Source organism: Ursus arctos, unplaced genomic scaffold, assembly GCF_023065955.2.
Source record: "Ursus arctos isolate Adak ecotype North America unplaced genomic scaffold, UrsArc2.0 scaffold_17, whole genome shotgun sequence".
In the NCBI taxonomy this organism is placed as follows: Eukaryota; Metazoa; Chordata; class Mammalia; order Carnivora; family Ursidae; genus Ursus; species Ursus arctos.
Window position 1 is genome coordinate 37,263,820 of NW_026622841.1, and position 19,010 is coordinate 37,282,829.

The window sequence follows — 19,010 nt, forward strand, 5'->3', positions numbered from 1 at the left end:
AATCAGGAAACTAAGAACCTACTTACCTAATCCAAACATAGTGGCTTTTGTATATATATATATATTAAGGGGACACTTGTAAAACATCTGACCCATATTTTACTTCTGAATTTTTCTTTCCATTATTTTTTAGCCCAAAGATATTAATTTTTCACTAATATAAACCACATGCAAACACCAGGAATTTGAACTGGGGCAAAAAAAAAAAAAAAAAAAAAAAAAGAGAGAGAGAAAGAAAGGGCACAGAAAAATTATCCTCTTTGGACCTGGGTGACAGAATCCATGCACGATCAACAATTGGTTCTCCAAAATTATGTGAAAAGTCACCTATTTTGTGAAAAATCAAAATATACGGAAGGACACTTTTTTTGTTATTCCCAGTAAGTACCTTGCAGGCGGTATTCCGCAACGAGGGAACTGATAATGAGCTCAGTACCACTGCAACCGTACCTCATATGCGGAGGACAAAGCTTTGTAGACCAGCGTTTCTCCAACACCCCGTGCCAGTTACTCACGTAGTAATTTTGAATCTGCTGGTGTGGACAGTACCTGACACTGGTAGAGCGGCAAGTGGATTTGGAAGGAGTTGGCATGCAAGTGTCTACCTTTTAGGGGTTCCCCTCTGAGACTAGAGCACGCTCTTCTGAACCAAGACAGTATAAGCAGACCAGAGAGAGGATGCCTCCCCAACACAGCCTGGCGGAGGGTGAGCTGGAACTTCCTCCGCATTCCTTGGGAGGGGCTGGTGAAGGGCGCTTCGAACTTTCTCAGTCACAAACTTTGTTAATTTCAATGTGAAAAACAGAAGTGACCTTACTGAAGCACCGAATGTCAGCCACGGAGGTAGACCCTTCTCTGCTTTTCTTTCTAAGGATCTTTCACTATTAGCAATGTATTAATAAAAGTGGCATCTGTATCACCTAATAAAATTTGGCAACATCACAATAAATATGGAGAAAAAAAAACACACCGTGGTTATTATAAAAAAAAATCACAAGTTTTTTTTTTTTTCTCCAGGAATGTAACCTCTGCTCATTCCAGTTAATTTTTAAGACACGTTTTAAGGGAATGTCAAAAGTTTACATTGATGTGAGAATGTCTGTCATTCTTACCCTGGACACAGATGATTTCCGCACCCCCCCCCCATGTTTTGCTCCTTTTTTTAATTCTACAGCCACAATCAATCAATGGGTTAATGGCACTCCACATTTTGTGCTCTGTACTCCGAAGTTAAATGGGTGTGGTTTTTGTTGTCTTTCATCTTCCCAAAGTGTGCATGTGCTTTTTGAACTTGCTTTAGGGAACAGAGCCTCCTAACCTACAGCTGTTCTCTGGCATGAAGGTGGCCAAAGTATGTGGAATGCAGCCCAAATACTCAACACTCAGACTTCACTGGATAAACACTGACGCTATTTGTAAGATGCAGTATCCCATTTTCAAAAGCAGTTCCACTCCCCCAAATATGAAGAATGTACTGAATTCACCTGAGGGGGGGGGAGAAACAAAACATGCAATACCTAGAATGAGTTTTAAAATAAGGGCTATTTTGGAGTCAAATAGAATTAATTATATAGATTGCGAATCACGAGAGAAAAACCGATCAGAAACAGATCAACACGTCAGCCTTCTGTAGTTCCTTTTATCATCAATGATGCTTTGAAAGAGAGGTGGCCAACCTCTGCAGAGTCAGAAGCCAGAATGTACGGATGTCATCCATAAACAGTACAATTATTTCCCCCCCCAATTTCAATATCTAGTAGTTGTATTAGAGAGAATAGAATGGACCAATATTTACATTATCAACCCACTTCTATGTGTTTGCATACACAGCATTTTACTTGCTGACTTTTTAAACTTTAGGGCATTTTTTTTTTCATACTTGCTCTTAAAAGCTACACATAATGCTCTGAAATCCTATGGGCCTCTGGGCCTCTGTTGGTCAACTGACCTTACAGTATCAGGCGTCAAAGGGCTCAAACCAGATTACTGGGCTTGAGGCCCACACTGTAATTTCAGGTATAAGACACATTTTACTACAATGTGTGTACAATGTCCAAGGCAGATCCAGATATTCTGCCAGTCTCTGAAAAGAGTAAAAGGGGAGGGAAGAGAATAAGGACAGTGGAGTTCATTAATGGCATACCTCCTTTAATGTATCTTTCGTGATATGAGCAAATACAAGGAATCATACATTTAAATCAGATTCCCCTTTCCAAGTATGATTTAATCACTATGGTAAAGAAAGGTCCAGAAGAGTCAACTGTGAAAACCCTTGTTGTAATGGTTAATCTACAGAAGAATGAATAACCAACCACCACCTTAAATCACCTTTACCATTAGCTTTCTACATCTGCATTTCTGGTTAAGTAATTAAAATGTCCTTTTCTTATCTACACCTGGATTAAAAAAAAAACAAAAAACAAAACGAATGGGGTAGTGATCTGTGTACACTTGGACAGAAATTTTCCAAAGCTGGGAATGGCAACTTAATATGCAAAAGGCATGCCGCTGAGCCACTCGGGTGGGATGCGGTCTCCCCTTTCTGGGAAACGCAAGTAAAGAATCCCAGAGAGAAAAGATACTCTGTTCCAAAGTAAAATAAATTATCACGATATAAACCACTGAGTTATTCAATTTGTTGCTGCTGACGCCGTTTGGCTTTTCCGTGTTGAAAAGGGATACTGCATCTTTCCTCAGCTCTTACCGCACAACCAGGCAAGCTACACAGAGTTTGGAGGGACCTATGCAGTCGTCATGGCAGAAGGCCCCACAGCCTTTGCACACGATCATGGCTTTCAGCCGGCAAGAGCATTTCAGTTCCAATCCATCCGCGTTGCTGCTGTCGGCAAAGTTCTGAACGGCCATCTGAGCGTTCTGACCAGGCAGGCCTGTGGCAGGATTGGAGCCACTTCCCAAAATCCCAATGGACTTTTCAATTGCAGATGCTGCCCTTTTGAAGCTCGTGCTACCAAAGTGTATTGTTGGATAATTTCCACAGAGCTGCTGTTGTTGCTGCACCTGCATTTTCTGAGCAGCTAATTGGGTAAAAGGCTTTTGTGGCTCAGAAAGCAAATAGGAAGAGAAATCTGCATTTTTTAGCGCGAATGCTTTTAACTGTTCTTTCATTTCATTCTGGTCATAGGAAACTTGTTTCATGCCCAGTTCACAGCTGCTGCTTAAACCTTCCTCAAAAGAAAGAGGTTCCGATTTTATATTGCTACATATGCCCGTGGACTGTGGCCAACTAAGTCTCTTAGTGGTTTCCATGGTAACTGGTGGTTGCTTTTGATCGGATGGGACTTCTGCGTTAGGAAGAGGTGGAGGTAGCGGAGGTGGTGGCGGGGGAGGCGGGGGCAAGGCCAAGGGCGGAGGGGGCGGCGGGGGCGGAGGGGGCGGGGGATGCACGAGTGCTTTGTTTGGCATTGCGTGTGCGGCCCCTCCCACCTCATCACCTTCTTTAATGGGCATGTTAGGGGATAGCATGTTGGCTAACCTTAGCTGGTGAGGCGCGGAAGAAAGGCCAACCTCTCCCAATCCCTTCTGTTCGAGGTGCCTGTTGAAGGCGAACGCATTACAGCCCACCGGGGTCTTGGCCGAGGCCTGTAGCAGAGCTGCACTGGGCACGGGCCCCCTGGCAGCCATAGGCATTTGGTAAAACTGCTGTCTGTGTGAGGTACCAGCATCAGCGTGGAAGCTGCCATTCTTGTCCACGTGGAAGAGGCTCTGCTGGAAGCTGCAGGAGGGGGGCAGCCGCTTCTGCTGTTTGACCTCGGGGCTGTGAACGATCCTGCTCTGCATGGGGTGCTTGCTCAGCCACTCCTGCTTAAACGGCTGGCTGGGGCCTCCTAGCTGAGTCATGCCCGAGCTGATCACGCAAGGCACCCCTTTCACATCTGGCTCCACCAGCAACTTCCCTGGCTCGCACTTAACTTGCGTGTGCTCCCCCACAGTCCTGGCGACCCTCTTTTTGGGGTGGTTTTCTCGCTTTCTCATTGGTAGTGGCGCAAGGGTCCCTGCCAGGTAGCCCTTGCCGTCCGGGTTCGGAGAGCTGGATGGCATTTCGACGACGCTCCTCTCCGGCGCCACTTTCCCCGCTGAGGTAGTTTGAAGGGGCAGAGGGAGCCTGTTGATTTCGAGCTTGGCCCCCAGCCTGGGCTGGGGCAACACCTTCTCCAAAGGCAGGTTGCCCTGCAGTAACTGCGTCACCAGTGGGTTGTTGGCCTCCACGGACGACAGCCGGCAGCCGGAGCCCCCCGCGCTGGGAACTCTCTTCAGGGGGTCTGCGGCCAAGGACATCGCCTCCTCCATGGGACCGGTGGGGGGGGCCTTCGCGTTCTGCGTCTGCTGCACGCTCGCCGCGACCTCCGCGGCCGGAGGCGGCAGCTCAGGGCTGGGGAAGTCCTCGGTGTCCATTCTAAAGCCCTTGTCCGCTTCGTGAGGCTCAGCCTTCACGGGGAGAGGGACGTTCGCTAGGAGATTCCTGGGGTGAAGTTCGGACAGGTGGGAGTAGCTGGCGTGTTCCGTTTTGATGGCCTTCGGACAGCTCTGCTCCAGATACTCTTTCTGTTTGCCCGCAGCAGGGTGACCAACCAGAGGCTGTCCTGTGCTCCGCATCCCCTCGTCGTTCCAGCAAATCCGGTTGCCTGGGTTGTACTGACCGCCACAGGTCGTGTCGGCTTCGCTTTTGAAAGTGCTAGGGCCCCGGGCCGGCTCGGCAAAGCTGTTACTAGCAGCGGGCACTTCGTTCAGTTTGTCCGGCACCGCGAGGGGTGCTTCTCGGAGACCCGAGCAGGCGGCCTGCATCGCTGTACACTCCTGCTTCGCTGCCGAAGCGCTGATGAAACTCGGGCCGTGCTCCGTGCCTTCGCCGGCCACCAGCTCCGGCCTGCTGATGACAGACACCTGGGGACATGCCAGGGGCTGGCCGGAGGCTTCTGTCCTCCCTGACCGGCTCTGGACGTCCAAGCTGGCTTCTGCACTTTCGATGGAGACGGTCAGAGACAGCGTGGAGGTCAGCGTGGCGCTGTGGTCCACGATGACTTTACACGGAATCGATCTGTTTATGGCTGCTGGTGCAAAGCCCCCCGCAGGTGGCTGAGGTTTCCCAGAACTGTCTGCCCTGTTTCGAGGCCCTGAATTTTTGTCCGAGCTTTCCGCGCTTAACTTGGGAGGACTCTCGTAAGAGTTGATGGTCAGCATGCTTCCCGTAAACATGGCGACAGGTGGTCTCGCAGCCAGAGCGTCTGTGACCGCAGCTGACTCCCTGCAGCTGAGCGCCGCTCTCACAGTGGTACCCAGGGGTCCGGGGGCCTGTTCTTCACTCCCGGGCATGGCTATCTTCTCAGAAGGAAATCTGCTGTTAATCCCTGTCGGGGGAATCAAGACAGAGCTAGTGGAGAGATGGTTTGGCAAGTTGTTTCCAATGGAGGGAGTTGGCACAGAGGTGTACTGACTGGAGACTAGGTTACTGGCACTGCTGTTGGACAGTAGCAACTGCTTGTCGTCCATGGGGCTCGAGACACTGCAGCCCTCTGCTGGGACGGGGACAGGAGCACTTTCCATACATTTTGGTATAATGGCTATGCACGGAGTGTCAGTTCCCTGGATGGTTTTTAACATGCTTATATTACAAGCAGAAATTGTAGTGTTTGCACTGTCAACAGACATTAGAACAGAGGATTTATCAACAGAACTCACAAAGGGATGTTCTTTAATTGCTCCCGACATAGCAGTGCTGCAAACAGACACAGGGACAGAATTTTTATTAAAAAGCATGGGCACACTGCTATTTTCAGAAGAGGTAGATGAAACAATTTTCTCAGATAAATGTGACACGGGTATATTTTCGTCAGAACTATGCACAGATAAGTCCGTGGCAGTTTCTGGAAGTTTAGCTGGGTTAAGAGACTGCTGTAATAGAGTGGTGGTCTCCCGGAGATGCACAGACTTGTTGCTAGGAGATCTGCAGTTTGGATTGACAATAATCACACCGGTAGACCCTTCAATTTTTGTTTCAGGGGTAGAAGAGACTTCTAAGCTTGGAGGGCCTTCCTTTGAGCCGAGCGGAGGCAGCCGGGATTCTTTAGTGTTCTGGAAGAGGTGGGCTCGGGCTTGATGCTTTGCGAAGAGCTTCGCCTTCGTCTGCTCTTTGATATGTGCCAGGGTTCTCGCCTTTCCACCCTCTCCTGGGCTCCCCATGGCTCCTGAGACGATGCTCGCTGCGGCGGCTACAGCAGCTGCTGCGGCCGCCTCTCGCTGGGCCCTCGCTTGCTGGGCCCGGGCCTTGATGTCGGCAAGGGTCCTGGCTCCTGTGTTCCTCCCGCCGCCAACCGATGTGCTAGGGGACGCGCGAGACTCTGGTTTGGAGACTGGCTGGCTCTTGATAATGAAAGGTGGCCCAATTTTGGAAAGCTGGATCTACAGGAAGGGGAACAGAAAGAGAAAGCGCTTGGTACATGATCACAGAGGAGGCAGGCGGAACGTGATAATGCAAGAGAGAAGACGGGCTGCATCATCTCATAATGTGGCATGAATGACACTTCAATCCCCAAATGGGCCTTTAGGGTATAAAGTGATAATAAGTGTGGCATGAATGTGAAATTCAGATTTTTAATCTCTGTTTTTCATCAGACCGGTGACTTCACTGGGTATGGAAATGAAACATCTTCTTAATGCCTCATATAAATGGAAACAAAATCCATGCTTCTTAAAATGAGGTTAGCTAAAAAAGACTTACAGACAGTTCGCTTTTAAATTATCTTCCTGGCATGGGAAACTGGGACCTTCCTTCTATATGAGTTTATCTCTTCATTTGCCACAAAGAAAAAAGCCCTAGCCAAGAGGTCAGAACACCAGAATTCTCAACCTGCCTTCACTCAAAGAAATTCTGTAATCTTAAGCAAATCATCGTGTAACTTCGCTTTCTCCAGTGACCTCCGTGAGCCAGAGACTCTGTGGTTCTTCTGTACCTCCCATACCACCTGGCATGCTGGCTCATACCTGTATAATCATCACACACTAAGAGTTTGTAAACTCACTTGTCAAATGAGACTAGTTATTTCTGGTCTCTTTCCTTCACAGGGCTATTATGAAGATGGAATGAGACTACATTTGTGAGAGTGCTCTGCTTTCCAGAGGGATTTGGTATCATTATCTTTTCATGAAAGTAAGGGCAACTCTGGCTTTCTGCCTCTGACAGCAACTACGGGTTGGGCAGTTTCTTCGGATATTGGTAATCTACGATCTGCTGAGTTTCATAAATATCCCAACCCACACTGTCCACCTAACTCATGCTAATTAAGAGACACAGTCATCACCAAATTCATGAGGCACAAGACTCAACAACCAACATCCCATAGCAAAGCCTGTGGTGCTCTAGTCACTGAAAACATTCTTCAGGTCGTAGATTTGGAGAGCTGGAAGGGATCTAGTTAAAGCCCCTCATTTTACAGTTAAAAAACTGAGCCTGCAGTGAGAAAACAGGCTGCCCTGGGGTCATGTAACTAGGCAGTGAGAGAGACAGTTTATGGGTTCCCCATTCAGGGCTCTTGTCAGGTACTATGCTTCCCTTGTTTTCTTCCCTCCAGAAAAAGCTTTTCCTAGAAAACATATCTCCCTTCTAAACGTATGTATATTTACACGAGAGACGCCTGACACATACTCTAGGATCGTATCAATCTGGAATTACGCTTTGGAACTTTGGTAGATGAAATGACCTTTCTGAACTATCTCATTTCTCATGTTCCAACCTGTGATGTCTCTCTTCTAATCCACAGACTTTGAAGAAAAAATGAATTTAGAGAGGAGATTCAATTTTTCCTTTTAAATATTTTCTTTAGTTAAAAAAAAAGAATTAAAAACATTTAAAAAATTAAACCTAGATGTACTAAGCAAGAGCTCAAGGCCAAACAAACAGCAAATACACTTATGTTATCCATCTACTGTAAAGTCTATACTACATGGAAAACAAGCTTTTGACAAAAATCAGACCGCTATGTTCAAAAATACTTCCTATGAAAAGCGTGCTTATATTTTTCTTTCCACTGCTTCAGAAATTAAAATGCATAGTGGGGCTTTAATTGGAGCTTAATGTTCATCTTTCACATCTTTAGAATCTTATTTAATAGGGGTTACTTTATTAAGTAGAATAACTACAGCTACACTCTTAAAAGTCAGCCTTATGGATATCATGAGACACATATATAAAACAGATGTCAGAGCAGAGCAAAATAAAGAGAAAGAGATTAAGAGAAACACAGCTTGAATACATCTATAATTCTAGACCAAACCTATGGTGGAATAATCCACTTTACTGTAGGACAATATAAATGGACTGAGATGAAAACACCAAATAAATATAGATTATATTCGGTAGGATTTTTTTTTTATTAAATAGTGTTTCTTTTGAATTAACCTTAATTTTCAGTTTACTTAGGCAGAGCCCATTTATATAAAAGGTTTGTTTTCTGAGAGGTAAAACCTACCCGGGATCAAAAGAGAATATATAAATGGTAATGTTTCACTACAGGCTTTATTATTTGTGAGGTTAAAGACCTCTTTAGTATCTCAAAAATTTAAAAAAAAAGAAAAGATTTGTATATCTGTATATCTACAGCATTCTCCCTCAGGGTGTGCAAAGCAATTTCATCAATTTACTCAAGAAATATTTAATGAGGCTCTTCCATAAGCCAGGTCCTTTCTGCTAGGGAATGGCGGTGATGAATATTTGCTGGAAAATAAATGAACCGATATTCTGTACCTTCTCCTCCTTCGTGTATGCCTCTGACTTTAGACTACTTTCCCTAGTCCTACTAACTTTGATAGGAGGTTAAATTACCTTTCGACTTTCCCCAAGTGCATGTAGGTCTTTGCCCTATACCAAAGACCCTCTATCTCCTGGCCTACAGGCTCCTCCAGGCCCTGTTCTCCCTCCCCATTTCTTTTTCCTTAAATGCTGAGGTCTAAATATATACGTGTATCTAAAATTATCATTTGAGCTCAGCGATCCTTAAAAAGGATCATTTAATATTAGACTAGTGCTCAGAGTATTAGATCATGAACTGCTACATAAAATCTGGAGGTTCGAAGAAAACCTTTAATTCTGAAAATTAAGGATCTATACAGGAAAAGCCTATCTATGGAATTGTCTTTATTGTTAGCAGTATTATTCCATACCTTGAGAGGTGGAACTCTGGGCTCCTCTCTTGGAGGCTGCTCTTTCTCAGGTGGGCTGCTGGACGCTAAGTTCCGGGTTGACTGATCATCTTCTATCCTAGCCCTCTTTTCCTTACAGATTCCAAAACTGTGCTGCTCTGCAGTTTTCCTCTTTGATAGCTCAGATTCTCTACTTTCATTTCTTATCCCATCCGGTGACTTGGAGGGCTCTGACAACTTGGAAGAATGCGAGGTCTCCAACCGATTCTGTGAGCTCCCTTGCTTGTGTGTTTTATTTCTAGAGCCATCTGAAAATGAAGCCTTATCCACTGATGAGACATATTGCTTGTCCTGTAATTTAGCTGACGGAAGCTCATTTCCCTTGTTCTCTGTCTCTTCAGAAAAGACAGATAACTCCAATGGTGAAGACGCCCCTTTCTTTTCTGTTCTTTGCAGGACATTATGATTTTTTACTTTTATCATTTCTATAGAAGGAAGTTCTGGAATTGAAGCGGGATAGGGCTTCTCAGTTTCCACATGTGATTTACAAGGCTGCAGATTCAGAGTCTTACTGTGCAAGTCTTCAGATGGAAATGCTTCAGGAACAATGGAGGAACCCATTTTGATGGGTTCAGGATTATTTGATAGAGTCTTCTGTTGAGAGAGAAGGCTCTCTCCCAGGGGCTTGGCAGGGGCAGAGCCTTCATCTTTCTGTGGGGAGAGTGGTTCTTCGGATAGGGAAGGGGACTTTCTTTGCTGATGCACCATTCTTTCATTCATGGAAGAATTAGAAATTGGAGATGTTTCTGAAGGAAGTGGCAAACTGGATATAAAAGTGGTCTCAGACGTGAGAAGCATGGAAGACACTGAAGACGTTTCTGATGTCAAAGGTAAATCAGACATGGGTGATGTTTCTGATGTTAAAGGTAAATTTGACACTGGGGATGCTTCAGATGTTAAAGGTAAACTGGACATCAGAGATGCCTCTGATATTTCAGGTGAGGTGGATACTGGAGATATTTCTGACATCAGAGATGCATGAAGGTTTTCATCAGGGGGATTCCTCTGATTATATTTGTCTGCATTTTCAGTGCTGGACACCTCAGAACAAAATGTTGTCTCAAGGGAGGCAGGAGTACATGATTCCTCTGAGGTGGATTGGGTTTCCCCTCCTGGGGATGTCAGGCTGGTGCAGGCTCCCTCCGGGCTCCCGGAAGAGAAGGAAGTTTCGGAGATGCAGGCATTTTCCGACAGCTGTTCGTCAGGATCACTCTGCAGCTCCATTTCTACAGCAATCCCGTCACCGGGGAACCGGCCTTCTGAAGAAGACGGCCCTGTTGTTAGTGTTGGAGTATTGGTCTCTAGTGCAGCTCCTGGCTCCTTATGTTCTGTGTCACTGACATGAGTCACAGATGAAGTGGAAGGAACGAGAGAGTCACAGACTTCGAGCTGATCGATAACAACCGACATTTCTTCCTGGGGAGATTCGGATTTCTCTCCCACCTTCACTTCATTATGAGGCAAGGTTTCTAAAACATCATTCATCATCACACAGGACTCCAAGTTATCTTCAGGAGGGGCTACCCGGGGTTCTTCATGAGAGTTGGCTGGACTTTCAGACTCCTCAGAAAATTCAGGTATTGTCTTATGATTTTCATCCTGACACTCACAAATACTAGTCTCTACCTCTTCTGCAATTTCCTCCTGAATCACAGATTCTTCAGGGATCAGGATATCTTCTGATTCTGATTCTGCCATTACATCTTTACCTACATCTACCATAGGACAAAGTGTAGCACAGAAATCAGGCTCTGGAGAAGTTGGACTTTTCATGCTTTTTGGCTGTTGCTCTTCCAAGGGAGTCTGTGCAGAAAGACCTGAAAGGCCAGAAGTTCCACACGAACTACTTTCAGCTCCATCATTGTTTGGTCCAGAAGTGAGCTTTATTGATTCCTCTCTTGACATGCCCAACCTGAACAGAAATTAGAAATATTAAATTATTGTTCAACCACAAAAGATGAAAGGTACAACTTGAATATATATATATGTGTGTGTGTGTGTGTGTGTATACATATATATGTATATATATGTGTGTGTATATATATTCAACAGAAGTAAATGCATCAAATTAATTTTATAATCACTAAGTAACATGCTTAATTTATATAAACTAGTTTACGATGACTTAGTTCTTCTACTGCTTTTATAATCATAACTAAAATAAACTCTACTTCTGGTTAAGAAAGGTACAGATTTTTATACGTATTTATTTATTTTTAATTATTTATTTATTTGGTATAGTTTATTCTGTAAGCAAGGACGTATGAACTTTGCCAAATGTTATGTAAAAGGAATTTAAAAATTACATACTACAAAAGATTAGAAAATATGGGCAGAAAAGCAAAAGAATGGATAAGATCTAAAATTTTTTGGTCAGAAAGTAGCAATATATCTTTATCATAGAAAACTGCGCAGTCTTCAAAGGATGCAATATAAGCAAGTAAGATCAGTGGAACATGGGTATGTTGTAAAATCTTAAAACTTAAATGACTTCCAAGGATTAAGTTCTCTTAAACCAATGTAAGAGGTGCTACTAAGCTTATTTTAGTCTCTAAGTGTCTAACCTAAGACAATATGGAAATTTCACTAAAGAATAACAAACGTATTTGGGGTCAACAAAGTTGATTCTACGAGATTCCATATGTATGAGGCAAGACCTTAAAATTATTTCATGTGATCTCTTACTGTAAGGCTATTCCATGAAAGATAGCAAAGAAGATCGAGAAATAATCCAACCTAATATGCATGTCGTGAGGAAAAGTTCGTCAGAATTACAAAGATATTGTAAACCACTCTTCCCTGTCATACTAACGTCAATGTCAGCATCACGTAGTAGAGAATGAAGCTATTCTAAAAGAAGTTAGAGGACAGACAGTCACAAAGACAGTTACAAAGAGAGACATGTTTTCGAACATGCTGGAGTAAAGAAATACAGCTAAAAGTATCGATGCAGGAAAATATCCAGTGAAACCTTCAACCTTCTACTTAAATTCTCAAAATGAAAGGGAAATAAAATTGAATACATTTTTGGGGTGTATTCATTGCCTTCTTTACTAACATTCAGAAGGCTCTAAAAAGAAGACAGTAGAAGATACTGCCTTCGTAATCAGCCTCTTTTCTTTCAACCTTCCCTAAGACGGGTTCAAACGAAGCTCCAATTTATAACCATCCTACCCTGAGAGGAACAGAGCAACTACATTACAGATAAACTTAAAGCAGAATAAACGACTAGAAACATGGTCCCTTGGGGCTGGGCCAAGCAGACACACCACTGATACCAGATTAGGTGTAGAATATATAGGAACTATCCCCTGGCAGCCAAGTTTCTGCTAGTTGGTTAATAAGGATACAACAAATTTACTAATTCATATTAAATATATTATTAAATATCACAAATGTATGCAATATATAAAATTTTATGTATTATATATGTCTATGTATATAATATATACATATATATGGACAACAACACTGTATAAAATATGCCTGTGTCAGCATTTTATTATTTCATGAAAAAAATGGATTTAAGATAGCATAAGGAATAGAAGGTTGGTTTTCACAGCACAGCACATAACAACACAAAGGAAAACAGTTAAGTCCAGAAGTCTAGACTGCAAACCAACAGACCAACTCTTAGAATTCTGAGTTAGCATACATATGGGTGATCTCTAAGTAATTAAAGCAAATACAGAACAGTACTATGTTATAAGCAGAGTAAGTCAGTCAGAACCATACTGAAGAGCTCAAACAACTGAAAACGAAAGCAGGCAAATCTTAACAATGGGGGAATTTGGATGGCAACATTCTTGGGAAAACTTAGAACAGTGAAAAGGCACATGTCAAGTGAAAATTATCTGCTAGGAAAAACAATCCTTCACCCACTGGGGTAGTTTCAGTAATCTAGAAGTAACAAAATTAGAAAGGCACTCAATGAAATGTTCAAAATACAGCTGTCATCCAATATATAATTGAAGATGGAAAAAGACAAGCAAGAAGTCCAGTGACGTAAGGGGACAGAAACTCTAAGGATTAACCACGGCAAGACAAGAGTCAAATAAAAGAAGTGTTTGTATTCAGAGCTCAGGGATAGTAAGAGGGAGTCATGCTTACTCACAGTATTGTAGCTGTTACCCTCCCGGGCAGGGGCCTTTAACTTGATATGCATGGGAGTCTGGAAGCCCTCAAATTTTATGTAAAAATATATGTGTGAATTTTTCTGAGAAGGGATTGTGGCATTAGGGCACTGAGCAAATCACTTAACCACACCCTATAAACCTGGAAAAATTAGTTTCACTGTTACTCAGTTTGCTAAACCCTTTTTTAATGTAAAAGTAGTAAGGGATGCCCACCCTACAAGACTGTTGGGTGGGTTAGTCAGAAAGTAGCAATATATCTTTATCTTATGCTTGCAAAGCTCTTAGACACAGATCAGAGCCGAGTATGCTCAATCAGAGGGAAAGCCCCCAAGGATACAGGTTCTCTGAGGGCAGATCCTAGATCTCAGATCAATTTTGCTGAATTAAAAAAAAAAAAGGGCCCAACCCTCAAGAACAACTACGCATCAGTACATTGGAGGTGACTAGCTCAGCTGTGCTTTTCCGGCACTGGAAGTGGCGCTCCTGACATTCCCTTTGTCAGACACAAGGTGGGGGAAACCTACGAGTGGTCCGCAATGTCAGTCTCCAGGGTTCTTAATCCTGCTGGGCATCAGCATGACCTGGAGAGCATCTAAAATTACATATTTCTCGGCTCACCTCCTGGACATTCCCAATCAGTATGTCTGGCATGGGTCCTGGAAATCTGTATCTATTTTTCAAAGCTCCAGGGAGATTCTGATGCAGCCAGGCTTGAGTAATACTGCCGGTGACAATACCTGAAGGCATATGAGGAGCCTGCTGCATTTTTAATTTTTGAGAAAACACATGAATTATCTGTTAGTTTTGCTTAAAGATGTATATGCACCCACGGTCCTGGGAGCAACTGAAAACGAGCCTTCCTACTTGAGAGTACTGCTACTTAGGACATGCCACCAAACGCTAGCCTACTCTGGGTAAGCGGGCTGTTAATCACGTGATCCCTTTTCGAGAAGGGCACTCCTATGAGACTCCTGACATTGTCTTCCCTATGTACAGGGGGGAATTTGATGACATGAAATCCAATGGTACAGATGTTATTACCTGCAACCAGCTCAGTGTCATTTACACAAAACAACTTCCAGGCGTTAACTATGTACATAGGAGTTCCAGGAAAAATTGATCTAAAGTCACTGTCAGTTGTCGGCTCTGGAATCCTTCTTTCTTCCTTAGGCATCTGATGGTCTCTGAGACTCTCATTCCGCTCAAGGACAACATGCCCCTTCCAAATGCAAGGCAAAGGCAAAACTACTTTCACTTGAATTTAGTAGCTATCACACTTACGTGTGGCCGGTGTTATTTTAAAAAGAAACACACATGAAGAAAAATAATACATTAAAAACTGGTTACACTCCAAGAGGAAGATGGATAGAGTGAAGAGTGATACCTCAGGCTCTCCCCCGAACAAGGACTAAACAAGTATATATGCACAATCAACGTTTTCATTAAAATGTGGGAATTAAGGATGTCTAAAACTGCTTAGCTCTAAAGTATTCACTAATGAATATACCTGGATTAAAAACAGGAGATTTTTACTAAAATCTAGTTAAGAAAGCCATAATTGACTTCTATAGGATTTCATGTGCTACTTTCAGTCCAAAATGAATTTTCATGGACAAGTTATAAACCCTTGAAAATGCATTTTTTAAAAATTTAAGCGCTGATATGCCGCTATAATTTTACCTGCAATTTCTTACACTGAGGGACTATTGCCTTTTATCGCAGGTTTATTAAGTTTTACAGCATATGAGTGTGCTATGTGAAGCAGAGAATTACATTTTCATTTCCTTCTGAGAGAAATGAGAAAAAAATGCTCTAGTACTTACTTTTCTCCATAAAACCTTTCAAAGAATTTTTCTTTCCAAGGTTCTGTTTTCTTTTCCTTCTCAATTTCTTGCCTTATTCGCAACTGCATTTCCGGAGTAAACTCTCCTAGAAAGCAAATGCTTACATGTTGAGTAAAAGCGGTCCTATTTTTGCCGTTAATAAAGAAAATGTAATTAATTTGAGTAAACTTTTATGGATGTTGAAAAGGAAAAGGTTGAGTACTGACAATATTTCTACAGCTTCTCTCTTTATGAACACTGCTCAAATAGTCATTTAGTCGTAGGTGAGCTTTAAAACCCTCAGCAAATAGACTGTATGCGAGGGGCTGTGAATAAAATGGTGTATATTCAGTGGCCTTAATGAAATCAGTCTGGTGGGAGAAAAGGCACACAACGGATTATAATGTAATGCTGAAAGCCCTGTATGGGCTGTAAGAATAAAGGTAGTGAAAGTACAGAAGAAAAGGCACTTAATTCTGCCTGAATGGATTGGGGACGACCACACACAGGAAATGGTACTTGAGTTAGTTTTTGAAGGATGACCAAGCTTTTATAAAGTAATTAACTCACAAGGCACAGAGATATGAATATGTATATTTATGTTCTTTTGAGTGGCCAATTGTGAGAACGTAGGAGTAGGATGAAATGAAACGGGAAAGGTAGGCTGAGGCCAATTAGCAAATACATGGTTTAAAGAGAGTTCTAAATTTTTCCTACAAGAGAAGAGGGAGGTCCTGATGGCATTCACTCAGGGAGGAATATGGCCCAAAACTGGCTTAGACACCGGGTGTAGACACGGGAGGACTCCAGCCAGGAGGCTGCTGGATGGCACAGGTGAGAAACAGAGTATAGTCAGGACAGCAGCTGTGGGAACGTTCAAGGGCATTCAGATTCACAGCACAAGTGACAGTTCATGACCAGATCAGGAGAAGGAAGAGGAAAGGAGAGATCATCAAGTTTCAAAGTGAGGAGCCCTGTGGACAGTGGTGACGTTAATAGAGAGGGGGCAGAAGGGACAGCAGAGATTAAGGTTAAGGGAAGGGAAGACAGGGGCGCCTGGGTGGCTCAGTCATCAAGCGTCTGCCTTCGGCTCAGGGCCTCATCCCAGGGTCCTGGGATCGAGCCACGCATCAGGCTCCCTGCTCCACTAGGAGCCTGCTTCTTCCTCTCCCACTCCCCCTGCTTGTGTTCCCTCTCTCGCTGGCTGTCTCTCTGTCAAATAAATAAATAAAATCTTAAAAAAAAAAAGGGAAGGGAAGATAGTGAGGTTAATACTGACATTATGGTTTTCAGGTGCTTGATATCAGCTCAGGAGATCCAGGAGGCATTTGGAACAGGACATAGGATTAGGAAAGAGTCGTCAGAGCCAGATGTGGAGGATTTGGCATAGGGGCTACACCAAGGTGGTGAAAGAGGCTGCTTAGTGAGCTGCACAGCTGCATGAGAAAGGACCAGAGATGGTGGAGACATCACCACGTATCATCAGATGGAAGAATAGAAGCTCCGGACGGAAGCTGAGGAATTGCTCTCGGCAATGCGGCCACAGGAAGCAATTTAAAATATATTGTGAATGGCTAAGGTACATGGTTTCAAATTGGATGGGGAAAAAAAATGAAATATTGCAGAAAGAACATAAAATGTAAGGACGAAGAGGAGGAAACTGGGCTTTGCCATTAGAAAGCCATTACTATTCTCCAGGAGGCATTATTTCAGTTGTGGGGTCGCACCCTACCATAACAATCTGAGCGGGTGAGACAGTAAAATGTAGTACCATTGGTTACTTTTAGTCTTTCAAGAAGCTTGGTGACTAAAGGAAGAATAAGGTGAAATGGTGGCTTTAGGGGAAGAAAGTATTAAAAGAAGATTCTTTAGGCTCTAGGACATTAAGAGAATACACAGGCCTCAAGCAAGTGATTGAAATCATCATATTCCAAAGGAACTCTAGCTACATCAAATATTTTATCATGTCCCAGATACCATGTTTCCTTCAAAAATATGGACCTCAAAAATGCCAAGTATAATAAAGAATTAGTGAAGTCGTTTGGAACAGAGTGGGAGTTTTTACTAAATTAAAGTATACTTCAGGGGGAGAAAAAGACTCAGAAATCAGAGAAAGGTGCAAAGCTCAGTACAGTGTGTGTACTCAGATATGCCAAAGAATAATGGAAAAGAGAAATGTACCTTCTGCCAGTCGCTGTTTCCATCCTTGAGCTGCATATGCGAAGAATTCATTATTTAGGGCTGAAGAACTGAGGCGTAAAATTCCATCGCTTCCCATCTAGGAAATAAGCCGACAAAAACAAGAATAATTCAAAGCAAAAGTACACAGGAAAGAAGTGAAAACAGGGTGTGTGCGTGAGAGAGAAAGTGTGGGGAAGGAGAAAGGAAGAAGAGGAACCTAGCAGAAGGGGACTCTCCCAGTAGAAAAGTGCACTTTACAGTGACCACTATAGTGACAAAAATACATCAAGTTAAAGGAAGTCTTAATAGGCATTTCCATTACTGGTGGTGAGTAAAACGAATGCATGGGATTGCATCAAAGCATCTGGATATCTTTATTGTTCTACTATGCCTTAAATGGCACCACGTTAAAAATCACCATGTTGACACCTTTCGATTAACTTTTATAAATTAAATTTTGTAAAATTTGTGAAAGCTAAAGAAATCCAGTCTGATCACTTGGGTTCCTTCTCTGGCTGAGGTTTGGACAGGAAAATGTTCTAAAACATTAAAACGAATACCCCACACTGCCGTACACACCACCTCATCTTCTCATTTGGATGCACACAAAAAACAGGTAAATAATAAGGCGCACAGTATGTGCAACTATAAGCTACCAACGTTTCGCCTCACACATACTATTTTTAAAAACTTGCATGTGGCAGGGATTCAGATCAGCAGCATCAAACCGGATGCTTTTAACTTTCCAAGTATTTACTGCACCTCCTATGTGCATGTCGTCTTCTTGCTGACATAGAAGACAAAAGAATTGGCCTCGTCCTTGACTGGCTGGAAGAAAAACAGTGTCAGGCACTGGGTGAATGGGAATTAAGAAGTGCAAAAAAATAAAAGCTGGGGGATGCTATCTAGGTGGACATGAGTGGTTAGGAAGAACTTGATGCCAGAGGGGAAGTCGGGTCCTGCAAGATGGGATCTGGACAGAATGGTTTTAGAGAGAGAGCGTGTAGTGCACTGCAGCGCTCAGGGGCTTTACTGCAGGGGCCGGACATCACGGACCATCGGGAACTGCACCGTGTACAAAGCTGCGAGGTGCTTTCACCTGCTGGTCAAAGGCCTGGCAGACTGCACCACAATTACATTTTCAAAGATTTCCTCTTACTCTCATATACACACTTCATGTGTCCTAATCTCTAATTGTTGCTGCTACCGGAAAACATGCCCAGAGAGCTCTCATCCACGTGTTCCTGTTCGTTTGTGGCCTTTTCCACACTCCATCTTCACCACTGAAATACTCCTCTTTCGAAATTTCACTCAACGCCTTTATGAACCATCATTCAGGAACAAAGGAGAACACTGAATCCACAAGTCAGTATTATACCAACTCTTCTACACTGGAGAATGCTAGATCCAATTCAGAAGACATGCCGTGAGTAAACACGAGGTATGCTGAATGCTGCCATCATGACCTCCAGAGGGAAGCCACAGATTTCACATTCTAAGTTTCTTCATCTAAGAAGATGTGGATAACCACGCTGCAATATTCAATACATGTGGAAAATTTCAGGCAAGACTTCATTCATTCATTGTATCACTGCTTACTCACCCAGAGCTATTTCACCTTTATTTGAGACACTTATTAAGCCACTCATATGAACCC

At 43.2% G+C, this 19,010-nt stretch overlaps 1 protein-coding gene across 1 annotated transcript in view; it reads right to left on the reverse strand.

The window, feature by feature from the left end:
- Window positions 1–2,700: 2,700 nt before the first annotated feature.
- Window positions 2,701–19,010, reverse strand: part of ASXL3 (ASXL transcriptional regulator 3) — a 157,305-nt gene continuing 140,995 nt past the window's right edge. Inside the window, exons 9-12 of the mRNA XM_026495975.3 lie at window positions 17,354–17,450; window positions 15,173–15,278; window positions 9,175–11,125; window positions 2,701–6,417 (exon numbers count right to left, since the gene is read on the reverse strand). Of these exons, the coding sequence (XP_026351760.2) occupies window positions 2,701–6,417; window positions 9,175–11,125; window positions 15,173–15,278; window positions 17,354–17,450 (5,871 nt within the window). The remainder of the gene's footprint in view (window positions 6,418–9,174; window positions 11,126–15,172; window positions 15,279–17,353; window positions 17,451–19,010) is intronic.